The following is a 21,006-nucleotide window of genomic DNA, read 5'->3' on the forward strand; positions in this document are numbered from 1 at the left end:
TTGCTCACTGATTGTCAGTCTGGGGAAGTTGGCCTTTGGACAGGCGTTGCCCCCCGGCCCGCTTGCCAACATCCAACATCCAAAATAAAGCAAACTTTCCTTTCCACCAACCTTGCCTCTTCTTTATTTGCTTTTGAGCGGCAAGCAGCCGGATCCCACTTTCGGTTACAGTTACATGGTAACTATTCATGTTAATAGTTACAAGGAAACATTAAAGAGATTACATAATGTTACTAGGTCTTGGTCTTAGATGCTAGAGGCTAAAAGAAAGGCCACCGGCATTTTCCTTCTCCCCAGGGCAAGGCTAGCCCTTTCCTCCCACATGTAATCCAGGCAGAACTCTAGTTTTCCCTACTGTGTGGGGGGGTTGCAAGGATTGAATGAAATTAAGTTCTTAAGTGACATCTTAATAAATGATGACTAGTTTAACTTCATTCCGCAACACATCGCTAGTCTGCCAACCACCCAGATAAGACGATCACATCCTTCCGGCTCATTAAGAGGCGGGGTGACGAGAGATAGGCAACGGCGCCTGCGCAGCTCACGGCGAGGCTCCAGGTGGTGTCCTCCCTGCACCTCCCCGACCAGGTGAACCACTCCGGGGCAGAGGGAGGAGACCAAGCAGAGTGTGGGCGCTTGCTTCCGGCCACGTGGTTATGCTCACGGCCAATGGAAAACCTTGACGTCACCCTCGCTTCCTCACCCTGGCAACGGGTGGGTGACTACTTCCGGTGCTGTGAGGGCTCGGGGCTGACGCGGGTGAGTGTCTCTCTTTCTCACGCTGTCCGCGCCCTTGCTGCCGACGTGCGCTGCCTCTGTCCGGGCGCCGCGCTCTCGCTGGGACGTCCTCTCCGGGGCCGGGTGCGGGCGGCGCGCCGGATGCCCCTTGCTGGGGGCGGTGCTGGAGGAAGGGACTCGGGACGTCCCTCGTGCCCGAGTCTCGGTCGCGCGTGGGGCCCGCGCCGGGCCCCTCCCAGCGGCTGCAGCTTGGCGGCTTCATGCCCTCTCCGGGGAAGGGACTGTCTGTGTGTGGGGAGGGAGTTCTTGCAGTCCTTCACCCACTTTGCAGTCTCGGGCTGCGGTTTCTCCGAGTTCGAGGCTCGTAGAGACCCGAGGGTGTGCGCCCTGGTCCTGCGTGGCAGGTGGGGGAAAGCAGCCCTATAGTGTAATAGAGGCCTGGTTAGAGTCCCGGGGAACGTTAGCATTTACTGCTCAGGTGGAGAAGGAAGAGGAAAGGCCCAAGAAGATGGAAAAGGAGCAACTGGAGAGGGTGGAAAACAGGAACTGGAGGTGCCCTGAAAATAGAGGGCATCGTGTTTCCGGAAGGAGGGAGTTCAACTTGATTCGCCTCTGTAGGGGAGGGGAATGAAAGGTATTTTGGGGACCATGTGACTGAGATCATTGCATACTAAGCTAAGGAATTTTCATACACTTGGGAGTTTAATAATTTGCTTTTTTGTTTAAATAAAGCTTTCCCCCCACTTATACAAAGCAGTACCTGCTTACTAAAGAATATCTGGAAAATGTAGAAATATTAAAAAAGAGATCATCTGTGGTTCCACCAGCCCCAGCCCAACATTTTTTTTTTTTTTTTTTTTGGTGGTTCACGGGCCTCTCACTGTTGTGGCCTCTCCCGCCGCGGAGCACAGGCCCCGGACGCGCAGGCTTAGCGGCCATGGCCCACGGGCCCAGCCACTCCGCGGCACGTGGGATCCTCCCAGACCGGAGCACGAACCCGTGTTCCCTGCATCAGCAGGCGGACTCTCAACCAGTGCGCCACCAGGGAAGCCCTCAGCCCAACATTTTGATCTCTTTCTTTCTACTTTTTTTTTTCTTTTGGTTGCACTGTGTGCCTTGTGGGATCTTAGTTCCCCGACTAGGGATTGAACCTGGGCCCTTGGCAGTGAGAGCATTGGGAGTCCTAACCACTGGACTGCCAGGGAATTCCCTACATTTAAAAAATAGAATATTCTTTTTTTTTTTTTTTTTTTTGCGGTTCGCGGTCCTCTCACTGTTGTGGCCTCTCCCGTTGTGGAGAACAGGCTCCGGATGCGCAGGCTCAGCGGCCATGGCTCACGGGCCCAGCCACTCCGCGGCATGTGGGATCCTCCCGGACCGGGGCACGAACTTGCGTCCGCTGCATTGGCAGGTGGACTCTCAACCACTGCGCCACCAGGGAAGCCCCAAAGTAGCGTATTCTTAACCTACTTAGCATCATAGTGTATGTGTATAAAATGTGATTTTAACCAAAAAGCATGTTTTATACATTGTGTCTATTACACGGATTTTTTTGAGATATAATTCATAAAATTCCACCCTTTTAAATTTAAATTTCAGTGGTTTTTAGTATATTCACAACGTTGTGCACTCATCATCACTATCTAATTTCATAACTTTTTCATCACCTCCAAAAGAAACTCTGTACCCTTATAGTTACTCACCATTGATCTCTCCTCCCCTTGTTCCCCCACCCCTGGCAACCACTAATCTACTTTGTGTCTATGGATTTTCCTATTCTGGATACTTCATGTAAGTGGAATCGTATAATATGTGGCTTTTTGTTGTCTGCCTTCTTTCACTTAGCATAATGTTTTCAAGGTTCATCCATGTGGTATTATGTATCAGTACGTCACTCCTTTGTATGGCTGAATAATATTCCATTATGTAACTATGCCACGTTTTGTTTATCCATCATCAGTTGATAGACATTTGGATTGATTCCACTTTTTGACTATTATGAATAATTCTGCTATAAACATTCATGTACAAGTTTTTGTGTGGACGTATGTTTTCAGTTTTCTTAGATGTATACCTAGGAGTGGAATTGCTGGGGCATGTGGTAACTGTTTAACTTTTTGAGGTACTGCCAGGTGTTTTCCAAGGTGGCCTGCACAAGCAGGATATGAGGGTTCTGATTTCTCCATATCCTTGCTAACACTTATTGTCTGTCTTTTTGATTATAGCCATTCCATTGGTTGTGGAATGGTATCTTGCGGTTTTGATTTGCATTTCCCTGATGTCTGATAATGTTGAGTTTCTTTTCTCTGTGCCTATCAGCCCTTTGTATATCTTTGGAGAAATGTCCTTTCAATTCCTTTGCCCAATTTTAAATTGAATTAAAAAAATTTTAAAGAAATTTTAAAGTTGTATGGGTTCTTTATATAGTCTGGACACAAGTCCCTTATCAGATTGCAATATTTCTTCCATTTTTTCCCGTCTTGTGGGGTGTCTTTTCACTTTCTTGAAGGGTGTCCTTTGAAGTACAAAAGTTTAAAATTTTGGTGAAATCCAATTTATCTGGTTTTTTTTTTTTTTTTGGTTGTTTGTGCTTTTGGTGTCATATGTAAAACCACTGCCAAATCCAAGATTATGATTTACTCCTGTTTTCTTTTCCCTAAGAGTTTTATATAGTTTTAGCTCTTACATTTAGGGCTTGATTTATGTAGAGTTAATTTTTGTATATGGTGTGCAGTCCAACTTTATTCTTTTGCATGTGGCTCTCCAGTTTTCCCAGCACCATTTGTTGAAAAGTCCTTTTTCCATTGAATGGCCTTGGCACCCTTTTCAAAAACCAGTTGATCGGAAACACATAGATTATCATTTTCTTAACTATTTCTCTATGTTGGGTATTTAAGTCGCTCCCAGATTTTTGTTTTTCTAAATTATCCTATGTTAAACACAGCATAAAAGGCATAAAACCTTTTCTGTATTTAAAATTATTTTGGTAGAAAATGTTCTCAGAAGTGGAATTACTGGGTCAAAGATGAAATAAGTATGTTTTGGAGCTCATTTAATGAGGCATTAAACCTTCAATCTCATGATGTTAAGAGCAACAAAATGCTTCTTTATTCATCAGTTGCTATAGCTTAAGGGCTGGATTTCTCTAAAAGCCTTTCTCTTAAGATGAATGGATTCCATGACTTCGTTCCTCCTTCAATTGCTTCTAAAAGACTAAGTAAATCTACAGTGAAAAACTTCAACACCAGAGGCAAACGGGACATGTGGTAGTGTTCTAAATGGCTTAATGGAAAAAAAAAAATAGTGTCATCACATGCAGTAGGAAAATGAAACAATCTTTGAGAGAAATAGAGTCAAGATTTAGACCTTAAATCAGTGCCATAAAAGTCCCTGAAGCAAAGAAAGTGTTTTATTCTGAGTTTCTCTTCTGCCCTTGATAATCAAGTTAATTTACATTCATCTTGGTCCCAGAGACAGAGAACTTAAATCTTCTCTTTTTAGTAAATAGTACCCACTTAAAAAAAAATTCAAATATGAGATGTTATTAGGAGAAAAATCAATTTTCCCTTTCATCCTTGCCCCTCCCTCTTCTCCAGTCTCCCAGTACTCTTTAGAGGAATCCATGGTAGTATTATTTGTGTCTATATAGACTAGTTCATATATAAAGTATCTCTGGGGAGCGGGTATATACAAAATTATATATTTTAAGGCTCTTGGTACTTTCTGGCACATTCCTTTTCAAAACGGGTACATCAGTTTATGATGGCAATACAGTGCTAATTAGATTTCTTCCTTCTTTTTTCTTGTATTTCTTTGAATATTCTTTCTTTAATATTGGATATCCAGTTTATATTTCTTTTTTTATGTATTGCCTGCTCATGTCTTTTGGCATGCTGTTTGTCTTGATTAGCATTGTCCTTTATGAGATTTATTTTGGCAGCCTTTTGTAGATGGTTGTTTTATGACAGCCTGGATTTGGGGAGAAAAGTTAATATGCTTTTTGTAATGCTTATGCTAAGAGGTATGTGAGCTGAACAAGGGTCAAGGCAGTAGGGAGAAGGAAGTTAAATGCTTGAGAAGAAATCTATAGGATTTGGAAACTGGGCGCAGTCCAAGATGACTACAAGGTGAGTTAGAAAAGGATGGTATATATTTGATGTCAATCTTTGGTCATGATTTATTTTTTTACTCCTTAGTCTTAACTGTAGAGATCAAATACTAATTTTATTTATTTTTAAATTAGGATTATCTGGGGTTTGTGTGGCCCTAGAGGTTCAAAATCCAGAAAAACAAAACCAAAAAAGACCTCTTGGGCCAGTATTTTTTAAAAAATTAATTAATTTATGGCTGTGTTGGGTCTTTGTTGCTGCACGCGGGCTTTCTCTAGTTGTGGTGAGCGGGGGCTACTCTTCGTTGCGGGCTTCTCATTGTCGTGGCTTCTCTTGTTGCAGAGCATGGGCTCTAGGCGCACAGGCTTCAGTAGTTGTGGCACGTGGGCTCAGTACACCAGGGAAGCCCTGGCCAGTATTGTTGATTGGCCATGTTTTTGTCTATTCCTTCTGTAGGTGGGATGAGTGTTCAGAACCTTCAGAATATGGCATTTCTCCTCTTAGTGAAGGTTTGAAGTGGGATCCCATAGGCTTGCCCTATTTTGGGGCTTGGACTTGGCTAGTTACCTGTGTTCTCATAAATAAATGTATAAAAAAGCTTTTTTTTTTGTAAGTAATGAATTCAGATTTTCAAAATCAAAAGGTACACAATGGTGAACAGTGAAATTTCCATCCCTCCTTTGTCCACCAGTCACCCAAATCTTCTGGTAACCACTATTAATGCTATTTTTTGATATATTCTTCCAGATTGTGCTTTGCATATATATATTTAACTGTATTTTTTTCTCCCCTCCCTCAAAATATGGTACTGCATATACTTCTGTACCACGTGTTTTTTACTTGCTAAAATGTCTTCAAGACTGATCATTTCATATTTGTATATCAAGAACGTTCTCATTTTTTCCAAGAGCTGCATTTATTTTTAAGCACTTCCATCAAGACATACTGTTGGTCCATATCTTTCCCATTACAGACAGTCTTTCAGTGTGTATTTATAATTTTGGTTTATTTTGCCCAATTGTCCATGTTGAGTTGCTGCTACTAGCAATGTATGAGAACTCCTGGTTCCCTATATCCTCAAAACATGGTATTATCTTACTTTTTTTTGTTTGTTTGCTAGTCCAATGATATGTGAGTGTAGTTTTATTTTGCATTTTTCTTCTGAGTGAGGTTTAGCATCTTTTTTTTTTTAATATAAACTTATTTATTTTTTAATTTATTTTTGGCTGCGTTGGGTGTTCGTTGCTGCGTGCGGGCTTTCTCTAGTTGCGGCGAGCGGGGGCTACTCTTTGTTGCGGAGCGCGGGCTGCTCATTGCAGTGGCTTCTCTTGTTGCAGAGCACGGGCTCTAGGCACGCGGGCTTCAGTAGTTGTAGCACACGGGCTCAGTAGCTGTGGCGCACGGGCTTAGTTGCTCTGCGGCATGTGGGATCTTCCTGGACCAGGGCTCGAACCCGTGTCCCCTGCATTGGCAGGCGGATTCTCAACCACTGTGCCACCAGGGAAGCCCGGTTTAGCATCTTTTGATCTGTTAGACTGTTGTATAATTTTTCTGTAAACTGGGATTTGCCCACTTCCCCCCACCCCCGCTTTTGTCTTTTTGTTTTTTGAGACATTTGTTGGAATTCTGTTAGGAAGGTCAGACTTTTAATGGGTTCTGAGTTAAACAAAAACTGATGTTGGAGTAGAAATTGCTTCATTTCTAATTGAATTAAAAATATTCCAGTAACCATTGGGAGCTGGAGGCCAGAGTTGTACATTGGATAGCCTGTCTACTTGAGTTCCTTTCCCAGTCCAGCAGAACTTTGGGGCCAGCATTTTTGGGGGAGTTTATTGAGATGACATGGTTTGCTAAATAAAAAAATTTCAGATAGTCTCTGAGGGATGGTAGATTGCTTAAGAAATTGCATATTGATTCATCTTCCACATTTTATTTTTTTCAGACAAGCTTGAGAAGTAGTGTTTTTAAATCTCTCACATATATTAAGAGTGCCTATTACATCAAATCTTATTCATTATAAAATATAGATGTTCTAACTTGTTATTCATGAAAAAAAATGCATCTGATGACAGTGAGTCAGAGTAAGTTTTATAGCTCATACTGCTTGGATATGGTTTCATTTAAACTGAAGCTTTGAATTTTCCAAAGCCTGAGTTTTCACACAACTATGTTTGTGGGACAAGTGGGCCCAAGCTCATTTCATGGCTAGGCCAGACCTCATGGCTAGGCCAGACCTCATGACTGGCAGATGAACTGCTAATCATTTAAATTGACTTTGTCAACCGACACAGGAATAAATAGTAACCTATCTCAGAGAAATAACCAAAGTCAAATAAAGGTAATTGATGCAGATCCTTGTGAAGTCGTTGGAAGAAAATCTATCCTCAGGGAGAGAGCTACCACCTAAAACAAAAACAAAAACAGGCATTTTAATCCACTGTTATGTAATTAACCTCAGCACTCTTTTGTAATCAAAATTTATGAATATATGTAAACATTTTAATACAACAGCATATATATATGATTTAAAATTATTTGTCCTTTAAATGAAATGACATATAATAAAAATTAAATGAACTCTTTTTAACCAGGAATTAAAGGAAGTTAAAATACCATATTGCAGTGCTTCACAGACCATTTCTGGTGTGAAGGACCAAGTTAAAAATTTTTTTCAATCCTTTGTTGACCATTTGTTTTGTAAAATGAAAAAAACAAAACAAAAAAACCACAAAACCTCCAAACAAAACAGAGATATGGAACTGTGAATGAAAGATAAAAGTAAAAGCTCATAATTTTATTAGATGTAGCAGATAAAATTGTTTCAAAAATATAGTTATAAACAAAACATGAGGAAATAGAAAAGAATTACAAAAACTGTACACATTGTTTATTGAAAATGTGCACGTAGATGTAGAGAACGGACATGTGGACACAGGTAGGGAAGGGGAGGGTGGGATGAACTGAGAGATTGGGTTTGACATAAATACACTACCATGTGTAAAATAGATAGCTAGTGGGAACCTGCTGTATAGCACAGGGAGCTCAGCTCGGTGCTCTGTGACGACCTAGATTCCTGGGATGCGGGGTGGGGTGGGAGGGAGGTCCAAGAGGGAGGGGATATAGGTATACATATAGCTGATTCACTTAACTGTACAGCAGAAACTAACAGCATTGTGAAGCAATTTTACTCCAATAAAAAAAAATAAGGCAATTAGTATATGAATAAAATAATAATCTCTTGCAGACTGGTAACAAGCACTGGTCTGCAGACCACACTTTGAGTAACACTGTTCTTTTGGACTAGTTGGCTAAGTCACTCTTTACGTTACTATTTATGTTTTCTATTAGAAAAGACTTGTGCTCCTCCTTCCCCATTTCTCAGTTTAGAATAAGGTATACATTTTTACCTAACAGTGTGAATCTAGGTGTTTAAGTAGTTTCAACCACATGACTCTGGTATTTTCTTCAAATCTCTGTCGAGTTTTTTTTTTTTTTTTTTTTGCGGTAGGCGGGCCTCTAACCGCTGTGGCCTCTCCCGCTGCAGAGCACAGGCTCCGGAGGCGCAGGCTCAGCGGCCATGGCTCACGGGTCCAGCTGCTCCGCGGCATGTGGGACCTTCCCGGACCGGGGCACGAACCTGCGTCCCCTGCATCGGCAGGCGGACTCTCAACCACTGCGCCACCAGGGAAGCCCTCTGTCGAGTTTTAAATGATCCACTTTTCCCCAGTCTGAAGTGTGTTCTGCCATCGTTATTGTTATTAAGCCAAGATTGCTAGAAGCTTGTGAATTTGTGAGAAAAATTGGAAACTTTGTGGTTTAAGTTGCTTGTAATTTGTTTTATTAAGTTTTGTATTTTATCATTTATCTTTTGAGAACCTCAGAAATAACGCTTTCATGAAAATTAACAAGTATATGCACAAGTGTTATTTTAATTTCTTGGTTTAGTCATATAATTTTGTTAGCATTTGTTTTTTTTTTTTTTAAATGAATGTATGTAATTAATTTATTTGTTTTTGGCTGTGTTGGATCTTTGTTGCTGTGCGTGGGCTTTCTCTAGTTGCTGTGAGCGGGGGCTACTCTTGGTTGATGTATGCAGGCTTCTCATTGTGTTGGCTTCTCTCATTGCGGTGGCTTCTCTCATTGTGGAGCATGGGCTCTAGACTCACAGGCTTCAGTAGTTGTGGCACACGGGCTTCGGCAGTTGTGGCTCGCGGGCTCTAGAGCACAGGCTCAGTAGTTGTGGTGCACGGGCTTACTTGCTGCGCGGCATATGGGATCTTCCCAGACCAGAGATTGAACCCGTGTCCCCTTCATTGGCAGGCAGATTCTTAACCAGTGTGCCACCAGAGAAGTCCCAGCATTTGTCTTTTGATTGAGCTGTGAAGTATTACACTTTTTCTTAAGCGGTTCTTCACAGGCAGATGTAAATCTGTATCTTGCTTCATTTCTTTAAGCAAGCAGCAATCTATAGCTCTTAAATGTTTTCACCACACACCAAAAATTGTAATTATGTGAGGTAATGGATGTGTTAACCAACCTTGTTGTGGCAATCGTTTTGCAGTATAGACATGTATCAAATCATCATGTTGTACCCCTTAAACTTATACACTGGTGTATGTCAATTATATCTCAATAAACCTGGAGAAAAAAATAAGCAGCAATCTAGGCTTTATATCAAGGCTCAGTGATGTTGCCAGCACTGCCTGTGGTTCTAGAATGTCCCAGAGGTTATTAGCATTTGGTTTGGAGGGAGTAGAAAGTGATATTTAAGTTATGTTGTGGTTTTCTTCAATGTAGATAAAATGAAAGATAAAATATCTTTGGACTCAATATGAAGTCTTTTTACAACAGTTCTTTTGTTTATGTGACTTCAAGCAAGTGCTGTCAGTGGACAGAGAGATTTAAATTCTAACCTTTGTATATTCTTTGTATTACCCAGTTAAATAACTTTAAAATTAGGTTTTTAATTTTTTTTTGAAAGTTATCTGTGCACAAATTTGTATGTTACGTGTGTGTTAGTGGAAAGAAATGCAAACCCTCTTTGCCTGTTTTCCTTTAGAGTAATTCCTCTCCTGCTGTTACTTTTGGATGGAAGTATGCTCTTTTCCCAGTAGAAGATGGTGATCTTGGAGAATGACCATGGAGAAGGGGATGAGTTCTGGAGAAGGACTACCTTCCAGATCATCTCAGGTTTCGGCTGTTAAAATAACAGCTAAAGAGCTGGAAACAAAGCAGCCCCATAAAGAGAAGCGAGGGGGCTTTGTGTTGGTGCATGCAGGTAAGCTCTAAGTGGGTGAGTTGGAAGATGAAAATAATGTTTTTTTCCCTTGCCTTGAAGTACACCAGGAATTGAATTTCATATCTGGAGGAGGCAAACTGCCAGAGGAGCTGGAACCAAAGAGACTGACTTCGATAGAGTGAGGGCCTCCCCCTAGCTCCCCACTTAGAAGATCTTATAATGACGACTCTTCCTTTGTCTCCTTCACTCACCTACTCTATTATTTACTTTTACCCCATATTTAGGTGTTGTTAAAACCAGACACAGTAATTGTTTAAACTCTGGTTTGTGTTTTTAAAAATAATGCTGCTGAAAAAATTTTATTGACCCCATTTTTGACTTTGTCCATCTTAGAGTATAATTTACACAGTCTTAGAGCTAGTTTGCCTTTTTAATATTATAAAAGAGGAACCTTAAAACCAGAGAGATTAAGTGGCTTCAGCCACATGGCTAGTTCGTACAAGAGCCAGGCTGAGACACCCTGAAGTGAGCCCTTAAGTCCCAGTCTAGTGCTCTTGGCACCTCATCAGCCTGTAATCTCTACTTCAGAGTACCTTGAAGACAGACACAGTGAGTTCAACCCCTGAGTCCCCATCATCGAAGCCTCTAGGGTTTCTAAGCAGTGCAGCCCTACGTAGGTCTTTTTCTTCTTCCCCCCCTTTTTCTTTAGTCATTTTTATTTGTCTGCATTTAGCGTCTAAAGTTCATGACCTCTGTGAAGGAAGAAGGAATGGCTGGGTCTCCTTTTAACTTTCCTCAGACAGTCATGCAGGATGGCAGCAAGATTAGCTTTGATACGGGGTGAGGGGTGGAATTGTTTCTTCTTGTCAAACTGGTGTTCTTCCTGGTCATTAACTTTTGGCTGTATCTAAACTGCACAGACAACTCCGGAAGCCTTATAGAATCGAATCTAGAAGAATCTAGAAACAAAACAAAAACCAGGTTCAGTTTCCTTTTCTTTCAAATGATTTTTCAAAGAAGTGAGGTAAATTTATAGAAACAACTCAGATTCCTAGTCCAGTGTTCTTTCCACTACACCATGGTGGTGGTGCATCTTTCATAGTACCCAGTGAGTTATTTCATTCAGAATGAGTATTTGAAAAATGTCCAAGAAAGGCCTGAGATGTGTAAAAGCAACAACGTGGAGCTTTTGATTAGTTGGAAAGGTTTGCCTTCTATGACAGTCATTGTGGCCTCCCCACTGTCTCAGACACACCCTGATGGCTGTGGCTCTTAGACAAAGTTGGTGCCGGGGGCCAGTTGTAATAGGAGGAAATCTGGGTTATGACAGGAAATTGTATGGATGAAGGGTGACCTTCCCCTTCTAAATTATTAGAAGTTCAGATAGAGTGATTGATTATGCAGCATTATGTATCTTGTACATTTAAGGAACAAAATTTCAATTCCAGTGTAGAGATTTTAAAAGTGTTTTTTTTTTTTAGCACTAGAGACTTGCCCACGTTTTAGTCATTTGAGTAGTAGATTCTTGCTTTGCCCCAGATCTGTATACTACCTATATTTTACCTAATATTAAAAAAAGATAAACACTTTTTAACCTTAACATTTTAAAGATGAAACTTATCTTTAATTAAGTGGAATGTTGGTATCACATGCGTGAAGAGAAAATAATTTAAACACAGTGCAAAAAAACCCGTGTGATTAAATTTTATTTAGGTTCTGTTGCTTGTCAGCTGCTTAGATCCTAAGCTTACCTTTCCTTTGTTAAGTAGAGGAATTAGCAAGTGTTAATCAGGTATTAAAGATCTCCTGGAGTAATGCTGAGATGGTTTCCCTGTTCTAAGTAGAGGATTGATATGTTAATGCTATTGGTGCTGTTATCCACACACTAAAATTATCTATTTGGCTATAGTATCCCATGGTTTGGGAAACACTGCTCAAAGTTTGGGGCCTGCTAAGACAACAGACCTGGGATCATTTATCAGTGAACCATGAAGAGAGTCCTGTTAAATATTGGCGCAGGTTCTGTGAAGTTTCAGAGTTTGCTTGAGAAATGGGACTAACATTTGCCTGTGTTATGGATTTGTGTTGTTTGGGCATCTTTTCTGTTCTCTTGGGTCCTTTAACCATAGCTTCTTGGGTTTGTTTTTTCTCTGCCCTGGTGAAAGGTGGGTTAAGTTCGTGTCATAGTCTGCAGTCTCAGAGGAGAAGCCCTGAGGCTTAGAGATGTAGTTCTTTTTTTTTTAACATCTTTACTGGAATATAATTGCTTTACAATGGTGTGTTAGTTTCTGCTTTATAACAAAGTGAATCAGCTATACAGAGATGTAGTTCTTTAACCTTCCCTACTTTGGACCCCTTCGGGGCCCAGCAGGGGGCTGGGATGGGGGCTGAGGGGGAGGTTCAGAAAAAGTTAAAGAACTTTGATTAAGGGCTCTTGTCTTGGTTTCTTTCTTGTTTAGGTTATTCTCAAATCCCTAACTAAGCAAGTATTACTCCTTTTAGGGAAACAAATTTCAGAGCCATTCTCTTGAGGAAGTTGCTGGGTGTTTGATTAAGAGACAGGGACCACCAGGATTTCTAATAGGCAGTTGTGAATATACTATCACTGAGATTTCAGAGACACCCTGAGCTACATTCCAGGGGTGAGCGGATGGAAAAGTTTGGGTAGGAATGGTGATATTGGTGGTGGTTGTTGACAGGTGGGATATAACACCCCTCAACTTCAAGTATTATTCAGAAACTACCTAGTTTTCTGAAGTCACTCTTAAGAATTCTGGCAGGGACTTTCCAAAGGTCAACAGAGAGGAACTTAGAGGGACTCTGTCCTTGACACTGCCTGGGTTATCAACTCCAGCTAAAAAACTCCTAACTTTGGAGAAGTTTTCGAAAGGAGAGGTGACCTAGGGGAAGCTGCTCTGGGGACATAAGCTATTTCTGGTGCCTCTAGTAGGAAAATAGCTGTTGAAAGAGGAGATAAGGCATGGTATTAAAAAGACTTATGGTGCAGAAAGAAGCTGTTAGATTTTTAAGACTCCATGCACTTAGGACAATAGTTTTATTGTCACTGGGAGAGCATCAGTTTATATGAGCTATTTATATAATATAAGCAAGGTCTCTGATATCTTAATGACAGTTGACAATTGACTGTTTTTTTTTCACTACAGGTGCAGGTTATCATTCTGAATCCAAAGCCAAGGAATATAAACACGTATGCAAACGAGCTTGTCAGAAGGTATGAAGAGAATGTATTCTGTCTGATTGAAACAGTTTAGTTTTGACCAAAAGCAGCTTTACCTTGAAATTCAAAATTTTAAGGTTTGATTTATAAGACAGTCTTTGGTTTGGGCCACAAAGTAATTTTGCTCGTATTTGTGGGGTCTTTTTTTGTTTTGTTTTGTGTTTTTTATTCTCCAAATCATGTTTAGATCTTTTCCTTCCTTTCCCAGATCAAAGTCTGTATTTTTGGAATTGTGGGCACATAATCATATATCTTTTAATCTTTGAAACGGCACTGAGCTCTATAGAAGGGGTAGGGAAAACAGCTCAAAGGCAGCCAATGTGTCTTTCTGTGAAGGGAAGAAAAAAAATAATAAAAAATTAAAATGGGTGTTCTTCTTAGGGAGATTATCCTGTACTTTTTCCTTCTGTTTTTCCATCACGTAATATTTATCATAGCAAATTCATTGTCATTCCTGAGTTTAACTTTGCCCTTGTACTCAGTTGTGCTTTTTTTTTTATCTTTGTTTTTTGAGGTTTTGCTAAATTGTTGAATACTTAATGTGGAGGCAGGAATGGACTCAGAAGAAATATTGTTTGTTTTTATTTTGATCCTGACTGTATACTCTTGTAGGCAAACCTTCCATTACTTTTTATGCAAATAGAATGTTAATTGGACATTGCATATCAAGTAAATAGGGGTCTCTCAGCTCTTTTCATTTATATTTACATACCATTTAAAGAAGATTATACTTTATTAGCGATCCAAGATTTTTCTTATGAATGAAATCTCATAAATGAATAAGAATATTTGGTTACAGGGATTTCATTTTTAAAAAAAATTTATAATAAAGGTAAATATTCTTTAAGCTATTTTATATTACTTTATCTTATTTTTCAAAGTGTGAAATCTTTTTGTTATCTGAGAAGAAATGGTTTTATAGGAATATAGTTCTGTATATAATACATTTAGAGCGTGTAACCAGCCTCCTTAATTTATACAACAAATGAACTTCTTAAAAGTTTCATGAGGAATACAGTGCTTAGGTTTTGATCTTTGTTGAATAAATCGGAGCTTCAATTATTCATTTAAAAATCAGTCTTCCTTCTCTTTCTTTCCTGTCTTAGTTTATACCTAAGAAGCAAGGTGATTTTAGTGACCTTTGCTCTCTATAGATTATATTACAAAGGAATATTATATGTTTATCTCGATGTAGAATACCTTATAGAATCAAAAATGCTTTTGTCAAATGTATGCTCCATCTAAGGATTCTGAAATGCCTCTGTGACTGAGAGTAACTACTTTTTATAGTTAGGGGTAGAGAGAGTAGTAATGGTGGGATGAGAAATGGTTAGCTTAGTCTGTATAAAATATGAATTCAAATTTCAAAATGGAATTCATATAATTTCTATGGTTCTGTGAACTGCCCTGTGATGAATGAAGCCCTTTCACTTACTAAATTCCTTGCATTTTGTATTTAGTGGCTAAATTTATTCATTGTCTTAATTTGAATAATAATAAGTGAGCTATATCATAAATTATCCTGAATAATTGCTTATCTTAAATCTAAGTTGTTTATGTCTTGAGGTATGGAACGGAACTCTAGTGATCAATTTTTATTAACTCTGAATGTCTCCTACACTTCTTCAAGCCTTTGGAAAGTTTCTGGGTATGTTTAAGAAGTTGTGGTTTTAAAATGAATAATCTTGCCCCTTGGTTTCATAGGCAATTGAAAAGCTACAGGCTGGTGCCCTTGCAACAGATGCAGTGACTGCAGCCCTCGTGGAACTTGAGGTATTTCTTTTCTCTATTTGTTTCATTTAAAATATTTGTGAGTTTATGTTCATTATTCTTAAATGACATGAAACTGTTGTTTAGTCAACCATCAATTATATGACCAGCGTTTCTCAACAATATTAACAAGGTATGAAGAACCCTGTGATTTTGTTAGGTTGTTCTCATTGGAGACTTCTCCGAGTAATATAAAAAAGTTGGTTAAATTCATTTTTCCCTGGTTTTGTGAGATTCATGAATACAAGTTACTGGTGATTGGATGCTTGAAATTCCTGAATATTTTCAGAAGAAAAATTCCTGAAGTTAACACCTCCTGAAAGTAATATACATTCTGTTGTTTAGAAAACAAAAAATTCCAACTGTCTAGAAGTGTCCAAAGTGGAGGGGGAAGTTTCCTCACAAACTTAGCAGTTGGATATATATATCCTGAAGCTGTGCTCTGTGAGGTGTGTCTTGTCCAGTGTGATAGGTTGGTCTCCAGTTAATTGTGGACATTGAGGAATTCATTGAGGAGGTTCTCAAGTTCACTGCAATCCTTGCTCCTCCAGAGTGAGGGTCTCTTAATTGTCTTAATCTGGAACCCTGAGGATGAGTTTGTTCAGGGGATACTGAGGGCTTCAGAAGACCGACTTCTGTTGCTCAAACTTAGAGAAGGTTGATTAGTGTAAGTCAGTTTAGAGCAGTGGTCCCCAACCTTTTTGGCACCAGGGACCAGTTTCGTGGAAGACAATTTTTCCACAGACTCAGGGAGGGGAGGGGATGGTTTTGGGATGATTCAAGTGCATTACATTTATTGTGCACTTTATTTCTATTATTATTGCATTGTAATATATAATGAAATAATTATATAACTCACCATAATACAGAATCAGTGGGAGCCCTGAGCTTGTTTTCCTGCAACTAGATGGTCCCATATGGGGGTGATGGGAGACAGTGACACCCGAAGTGTGGCTTATGTCCAGTCTACTCTGTAAGATGCAGCTTAATTGCCACTCACTGATAGGGTTTTGGTATGAGTCTGCAAGCCATTGATTTATTATGGTCTCTGTGCAGTCAAACCTCTCTGCTATTGATAATCTGTATTTGCGGCCACTCCCCAGTGCTAGCATCACTGCCTCAGCTCCACCTCAGATCATCAGGCATTAGATTCTCACAAGGAGCGTGCAACCTAGATTCCTCGCATGCGCAGTTCACCGTAAGGTTTGCGCTCCTATGAGAATCTAATGCCACTGCTGATCTGACAGGAGGCGGAGCTCAGGTGGTAATGCGAGCCATGGGGAGTGGCTGTAAATACAGATGAAGCTTCACTCGCTCACCCACTGCTCACCTCCTGCTGTGCGGCCCAGTTCCTAACAGGCCATGGACTAGTAGCAGTCCATGACCCTGGGGTTGGGGACCCCTGGTTTAGAGAACAGTGAACAAATAGTTATTTGCTTGAGAAGATAACTAGGGAAATCAAATAAGACATGAAGATAAAACAGGGATGAGTTTGAGGGAGGAGGTGTTAGAGTAGACTGTCCCAAATTGACTGGATTAGGCTCTCATATCAGGGCACCTACCCTGACAGGCCAGGCCTTGCTTTTACCTGCGAAGATTGCCCAGGAGTTTACCAAAAGTCCTAGACATGTTTTCTGTATATTCCTCTGGTTAATTGCAGCGTTACGCTTTTAATCGTGCTCTGTAGATTGTACTCTGTCTTGTTAACACTTTGAGCTTGGTCCTAGGGTATGTAGTCAAGAAAGGTGAATATATGGTGGGCACCAGTTCCACTGTAGTTTGGTCCCTGAGGTGTGTGACTTGGGGTTATGTGGTCTCCTTCCTGTTGAGACTGATACATCTTATACGAGCTCTACCAATCAGTAGCCATGAGTCCCTGGGCACCTCACAGACTCTCCCTGACTCAGTTTACCCATTTATAATACGGGGATGATAATTTCTACTTTACAGAGTCATGAAGATTGAGTTAACATACGATAATCACTTAGAACAGTATGAGACACATAGTAAACACCTTGTAACTGTTAGTAGCTATTATTGTTGTGAGGTGCTTTGGAAATTATATCTATGAGGTGAATATTTATGTTAACTCTTTACATTGTCAAAGGAAAGTTAATTATATGTTGTGGGTAAAAGGGCAAAAGTGACACAAGGAAGAAGATTGATGTGCTTACCACCAAATCTTACCTTTACTCAAAACACACACAAGGAAAGCTTCATCTAACTTAATTCAGTTATTAATTGCAAATTACTCTTTGTGTAGAAGACGATGTCCTGAGGTTACAGGTGCATGGAGCCCGTGTGGGTCTGGGGAAAGAAAATTAATGAATAGCTGGGTATATATTGTACCATAATGGCAACTGTGAATACAACACTGAATAAAATTAAGTTTTCCTTTTTCTTTTCATCTTAGAATAACTTTAATTTTCTCAGGTCCTACTTATATCATGCCCAGTATTTCATTACATTTTTCCCATGATGAATCAATCCTACTTTTAAAGAGTTTACTTATGTATACTTAATAATGATTTAAAATACATTTTGGAATGAGTTACATGTGAGTAAATGAGCTTTATAGTTTTGAATGATGACCTGTGTTTTTTAAGAGTGTGGATATGAAGGTTTTTAAAAAAAAAAATGTGTTCTGTTGTTTTGATTGGACTATGTTATATGGCCTGAGTGAGTTTAGTGTACTTTCCTCCCTTTAATTATTAAGCTTGGGGAAGAATTTCAATGAACTATCTTGAAAAATTCATTTTTATCTGGGATCTCTGATTGAAATATATGTCAGTAGTTTAAAGGTTAAGGCTACACTAACTGGAGGAATTTGCCTGAATCTTAAGAATTATGTTGAAAGTCATGTCATATACTGCCCCCTGCAGTTTCAGTCACCTTGGATCATTGTGATTCATCACCTTTGAATAGGGTGAAGTCTTCAAATAAAGAGTTTAACCAAAGAGGTATTGTAATAGTTTGAGTCAATGGAAAGATATATAAAAATTGGATTCTTGTATTTTCTGTACCTAGAGAAATATAAGTAACAATATTAAGTCCTTTCAGCCAACTGAAAATTCCCAGAGTCTGATTTATACTGTGTTATGTTTAATTTGAGAGTAACCACTTATCTTTAGTTTTGATCAGTCTATTTAGTAGAGCTAAGTTTTGTCCTAATTATCAAATAGATATGGGTGATCATTATACCTTTGTCTTTTGACTTTGGTATATACTTTTGACTTAAAAAAAACATACTTTTTAAACTTGTTTGTTACATTATTACTTAGGCAGATAACTAACATTGGTTTGAGTTTCCTGAGGACTTTACTAACTGTAGATTGAAATGACTGAAATGGTTTAATGGTCCTTATTGGCTAGAAGGGGTATCTGGCCTTGTATTTTGGAAAATATGAAAATTTGCATTTACCCAAATAGTGAGGAGTACACTGACCTCAACTTGTTGCCACGGAGGAGGAAGAGACAAGGTGAAAGGAAAGAAAATTTATAATAGAAAAAAATGTGTTTCGGTGGCCTCTGTAACTTAACCAGGCTACTTAGACAAATCATTTTTGAGCTTTTCTTGGAATCCCATTCCCTTGTGTAGTTTAATTTTTCTCATCCACCAGGACAAACAAGTGGTGTTATCATAAGACTACAACTTCTGGGCACCAGAGGGAGTGTTCCCTTCATACAAATAAGGGGTGGGGGGCATGCGCATAAGTTCCTGCCTAGTAAACTGACTAGCTTCTTCCTTCGGGGTTTTGGGAGGGAAGGTGGCCATTTGTATGAGAGGTGTTCTGCAGTGTGGAGTTGAAAATGAGATGATGCCAAAGTGCATTTTGTTTATCTTCAAAATGTAGTGAAGGAAATGGAAAGGTCAGTTTTTTAGATCATATTTTAATAATTTATTGTTAAAGTGATTTGGTCCCATTGTTTCATTTAACTATTAATAGTTTTTTTGAGATTCTTTTTTATACATGATGGGAAATGGACTTCTATCAACCCTGATTTCCCTCACAGCAGAGAAGATAAATTTGTGAAACAATTTGATCTTCATACCTAGGGCTGTGCATTTGGGAGACAGTTGTTTTCATGCCTGTTTTTGAAATAGTTTTGGTTCGGGTAGTGACAGTAGATTTAAAATTCTAGACCATAATTTTGCACATTTCACATGTATAGCTTCTAATATGAATTTCTTATGTGAGAAAATTAGATATAGATCTGGGTGAGTCATGATGCCACTGCTAAAGTAGAGAGCTTTTCATAGATTCTGACAGAAAATGAACTCCTAAAATGCTTACTGAAGCGCCCTTTGCACATCAGTATATTTTTCTTAAGAAGTACAAAGATGTGCTTTAAAAAGTTCTAGTAAGGAATAATAGGTGAAATATGACTGACAAACTTTTGAGAGGTTACTTGTTTTGTGGGGAAACTGATGAATCTGGCTGGCTGGCTGGTGTACCCTTTGAGAGATTTTGGTTAACTCATTTTGAAAACTGATTATTTTGGTAGGTAGAATACTATGCATTAGCAATAGTGATAGATATAGCTTTTAAATTTCATATAGTGAAAGGTAAATTGCACAGGCTCCCTTGTTAAAAATGTTTTGTTGAACTTATGTTATTCTAAGTGGACCCTGCTGTTCTTTTGTTGACTTGCTTCATTCTTTAAGTCTTCCTATGGTCAGGGGAGATGGTAATTCATGGTCGTAACTTGTTTATTGTCCAAATGCTTTAGCATTTAAAGGGCAATGTATATTGGGCACAAGTTTTTATGTCTGCTAAAAGTGGTCCATTGTCTTTGGATCTCTATATAATCCAATATGATGCTTGCTTATAAACTCTAGAAATTCCTTTAAAAAGTAACTTCTTATCCAGATGGCTGATAGTTTGGGGTGTGAGAGAAAAAATGTAGGTATTTGCATTACTGTATATTTATATTATTATATGTAATATTGTTATGCATTTATCTGACCTCTACATCCTGAGATGTAGAGCCAGCTCTGCATGCATTTCTATAAAGCAGGGGTCTCCAGAATGTCATCACCATTGAGTAGTCTGTTGTTGGTGGACCACAGCCCAGGCCTCTGTGCAGCTGCAGGATTAGGCCACACACCCTTCCCTTGGCCTTATGCTTCTGGCTGGAATTGTTTGTGTGCCTCAGGGGGAGAGAAGGCCTGCCAGTCCCTGGGATGCTTAGGGGTCATGAAGATGGTGTGGCTTGCTCCTGGCATATGGGCATATCTAGGATGGGAGGGAATATTGGGAAGGTCTCATATAACCCCGTCTCTCGCCAAGCCTGTAGCAAATTCAGTTGTGGGGTTTCTTTGTGATTAGATGCTTAACCACACCTCCTCCCTACCCCGCTTCAGTGTTTGGTTTTTGTTGCAAAAAAGTAGGGGCATCTGTTTTACGCTCATTTATGTTTATTTGAGAGGTTAAAAATTATTTAAATAAATGAGCATCTTTGTTCTTCTGCACATTTTTTTGTTTTGCAGAAATCATCTTTTCATATGCAAAGGGTGCTGAGTATTTAAGTGGTTCCTTGCTTCCTCCTCCCCTCCGCTCCTGGACAGGGCTGAACACATTGGAAAGACAGCTCCATGCATTTAGCTCACATACACACAAGTGCCCATTAACCATGTGACTGAGGAGTCTAATTTTAGACCTACTACCCCTGAAAGTCTCATTTTTCTCTTCCATTGACAATATCTTTTATTCTCTGTAATGGGGAGGGGGTTCCTGTTTTTAAGTATGCGAAGCAAGGAGTTTTACCTTTTCTACTTTGTAGTACTTAAAATGTTTTCATTGCATGACATTTGGATTTTGACTTCGGATGCTCTTTTTACTTTTTTTTTTTTCAACTTGGTATCATTGATTATTTCAGTCAAAGACCCTATTTTGCTCTGTTTAGCAGTA

General features: G+C 39.4%; 1 protein-coding gene across 1 annotated transcript in view; it reads left to right on the top strand.

Annotated features, from left to right (window-relative positions):
• Window positions 1–718: 718 nt before the first annotated feature.
• TASP1 (taspase 1) overlaps window positions 719–21,006 on the top strand; it is a 242,379-nt gene continuing 222,091 nt past the window's right edge. Inside the window, exons 1-4 of the mRNA XM_082670290.1 lie at window positions 719–759; window positions 9,907–10,125; window positions 13,251–13,318; window positions 15,029–15,097. Coding sequence (XP_082526416.1) covers window positions 9,981–10,125; window positions 13,251–13,318; window positions 15,029–15,097 — 282 coding nt within the window. The 5' untranslated portion in view covers window positions 719–759; window positions 9,907–9,980. The remainder of the gene's footprint in view (window positions 760–9,906; window positions 10,126–13,250; window positions 13,319–15,028; window positions 15,098–21,006) is intronic.

Source organism: Grampus griseus (assembly GCF_964374135.1).
Source record: "Grampus griseus genome assembly, chromosome: 14".
Lineage (NCBI taxonomy): Eukaryota > Metazoa > Chordata > Mammalia > Artiodactyla > Delphinidae > Grampus > Grampus griseus.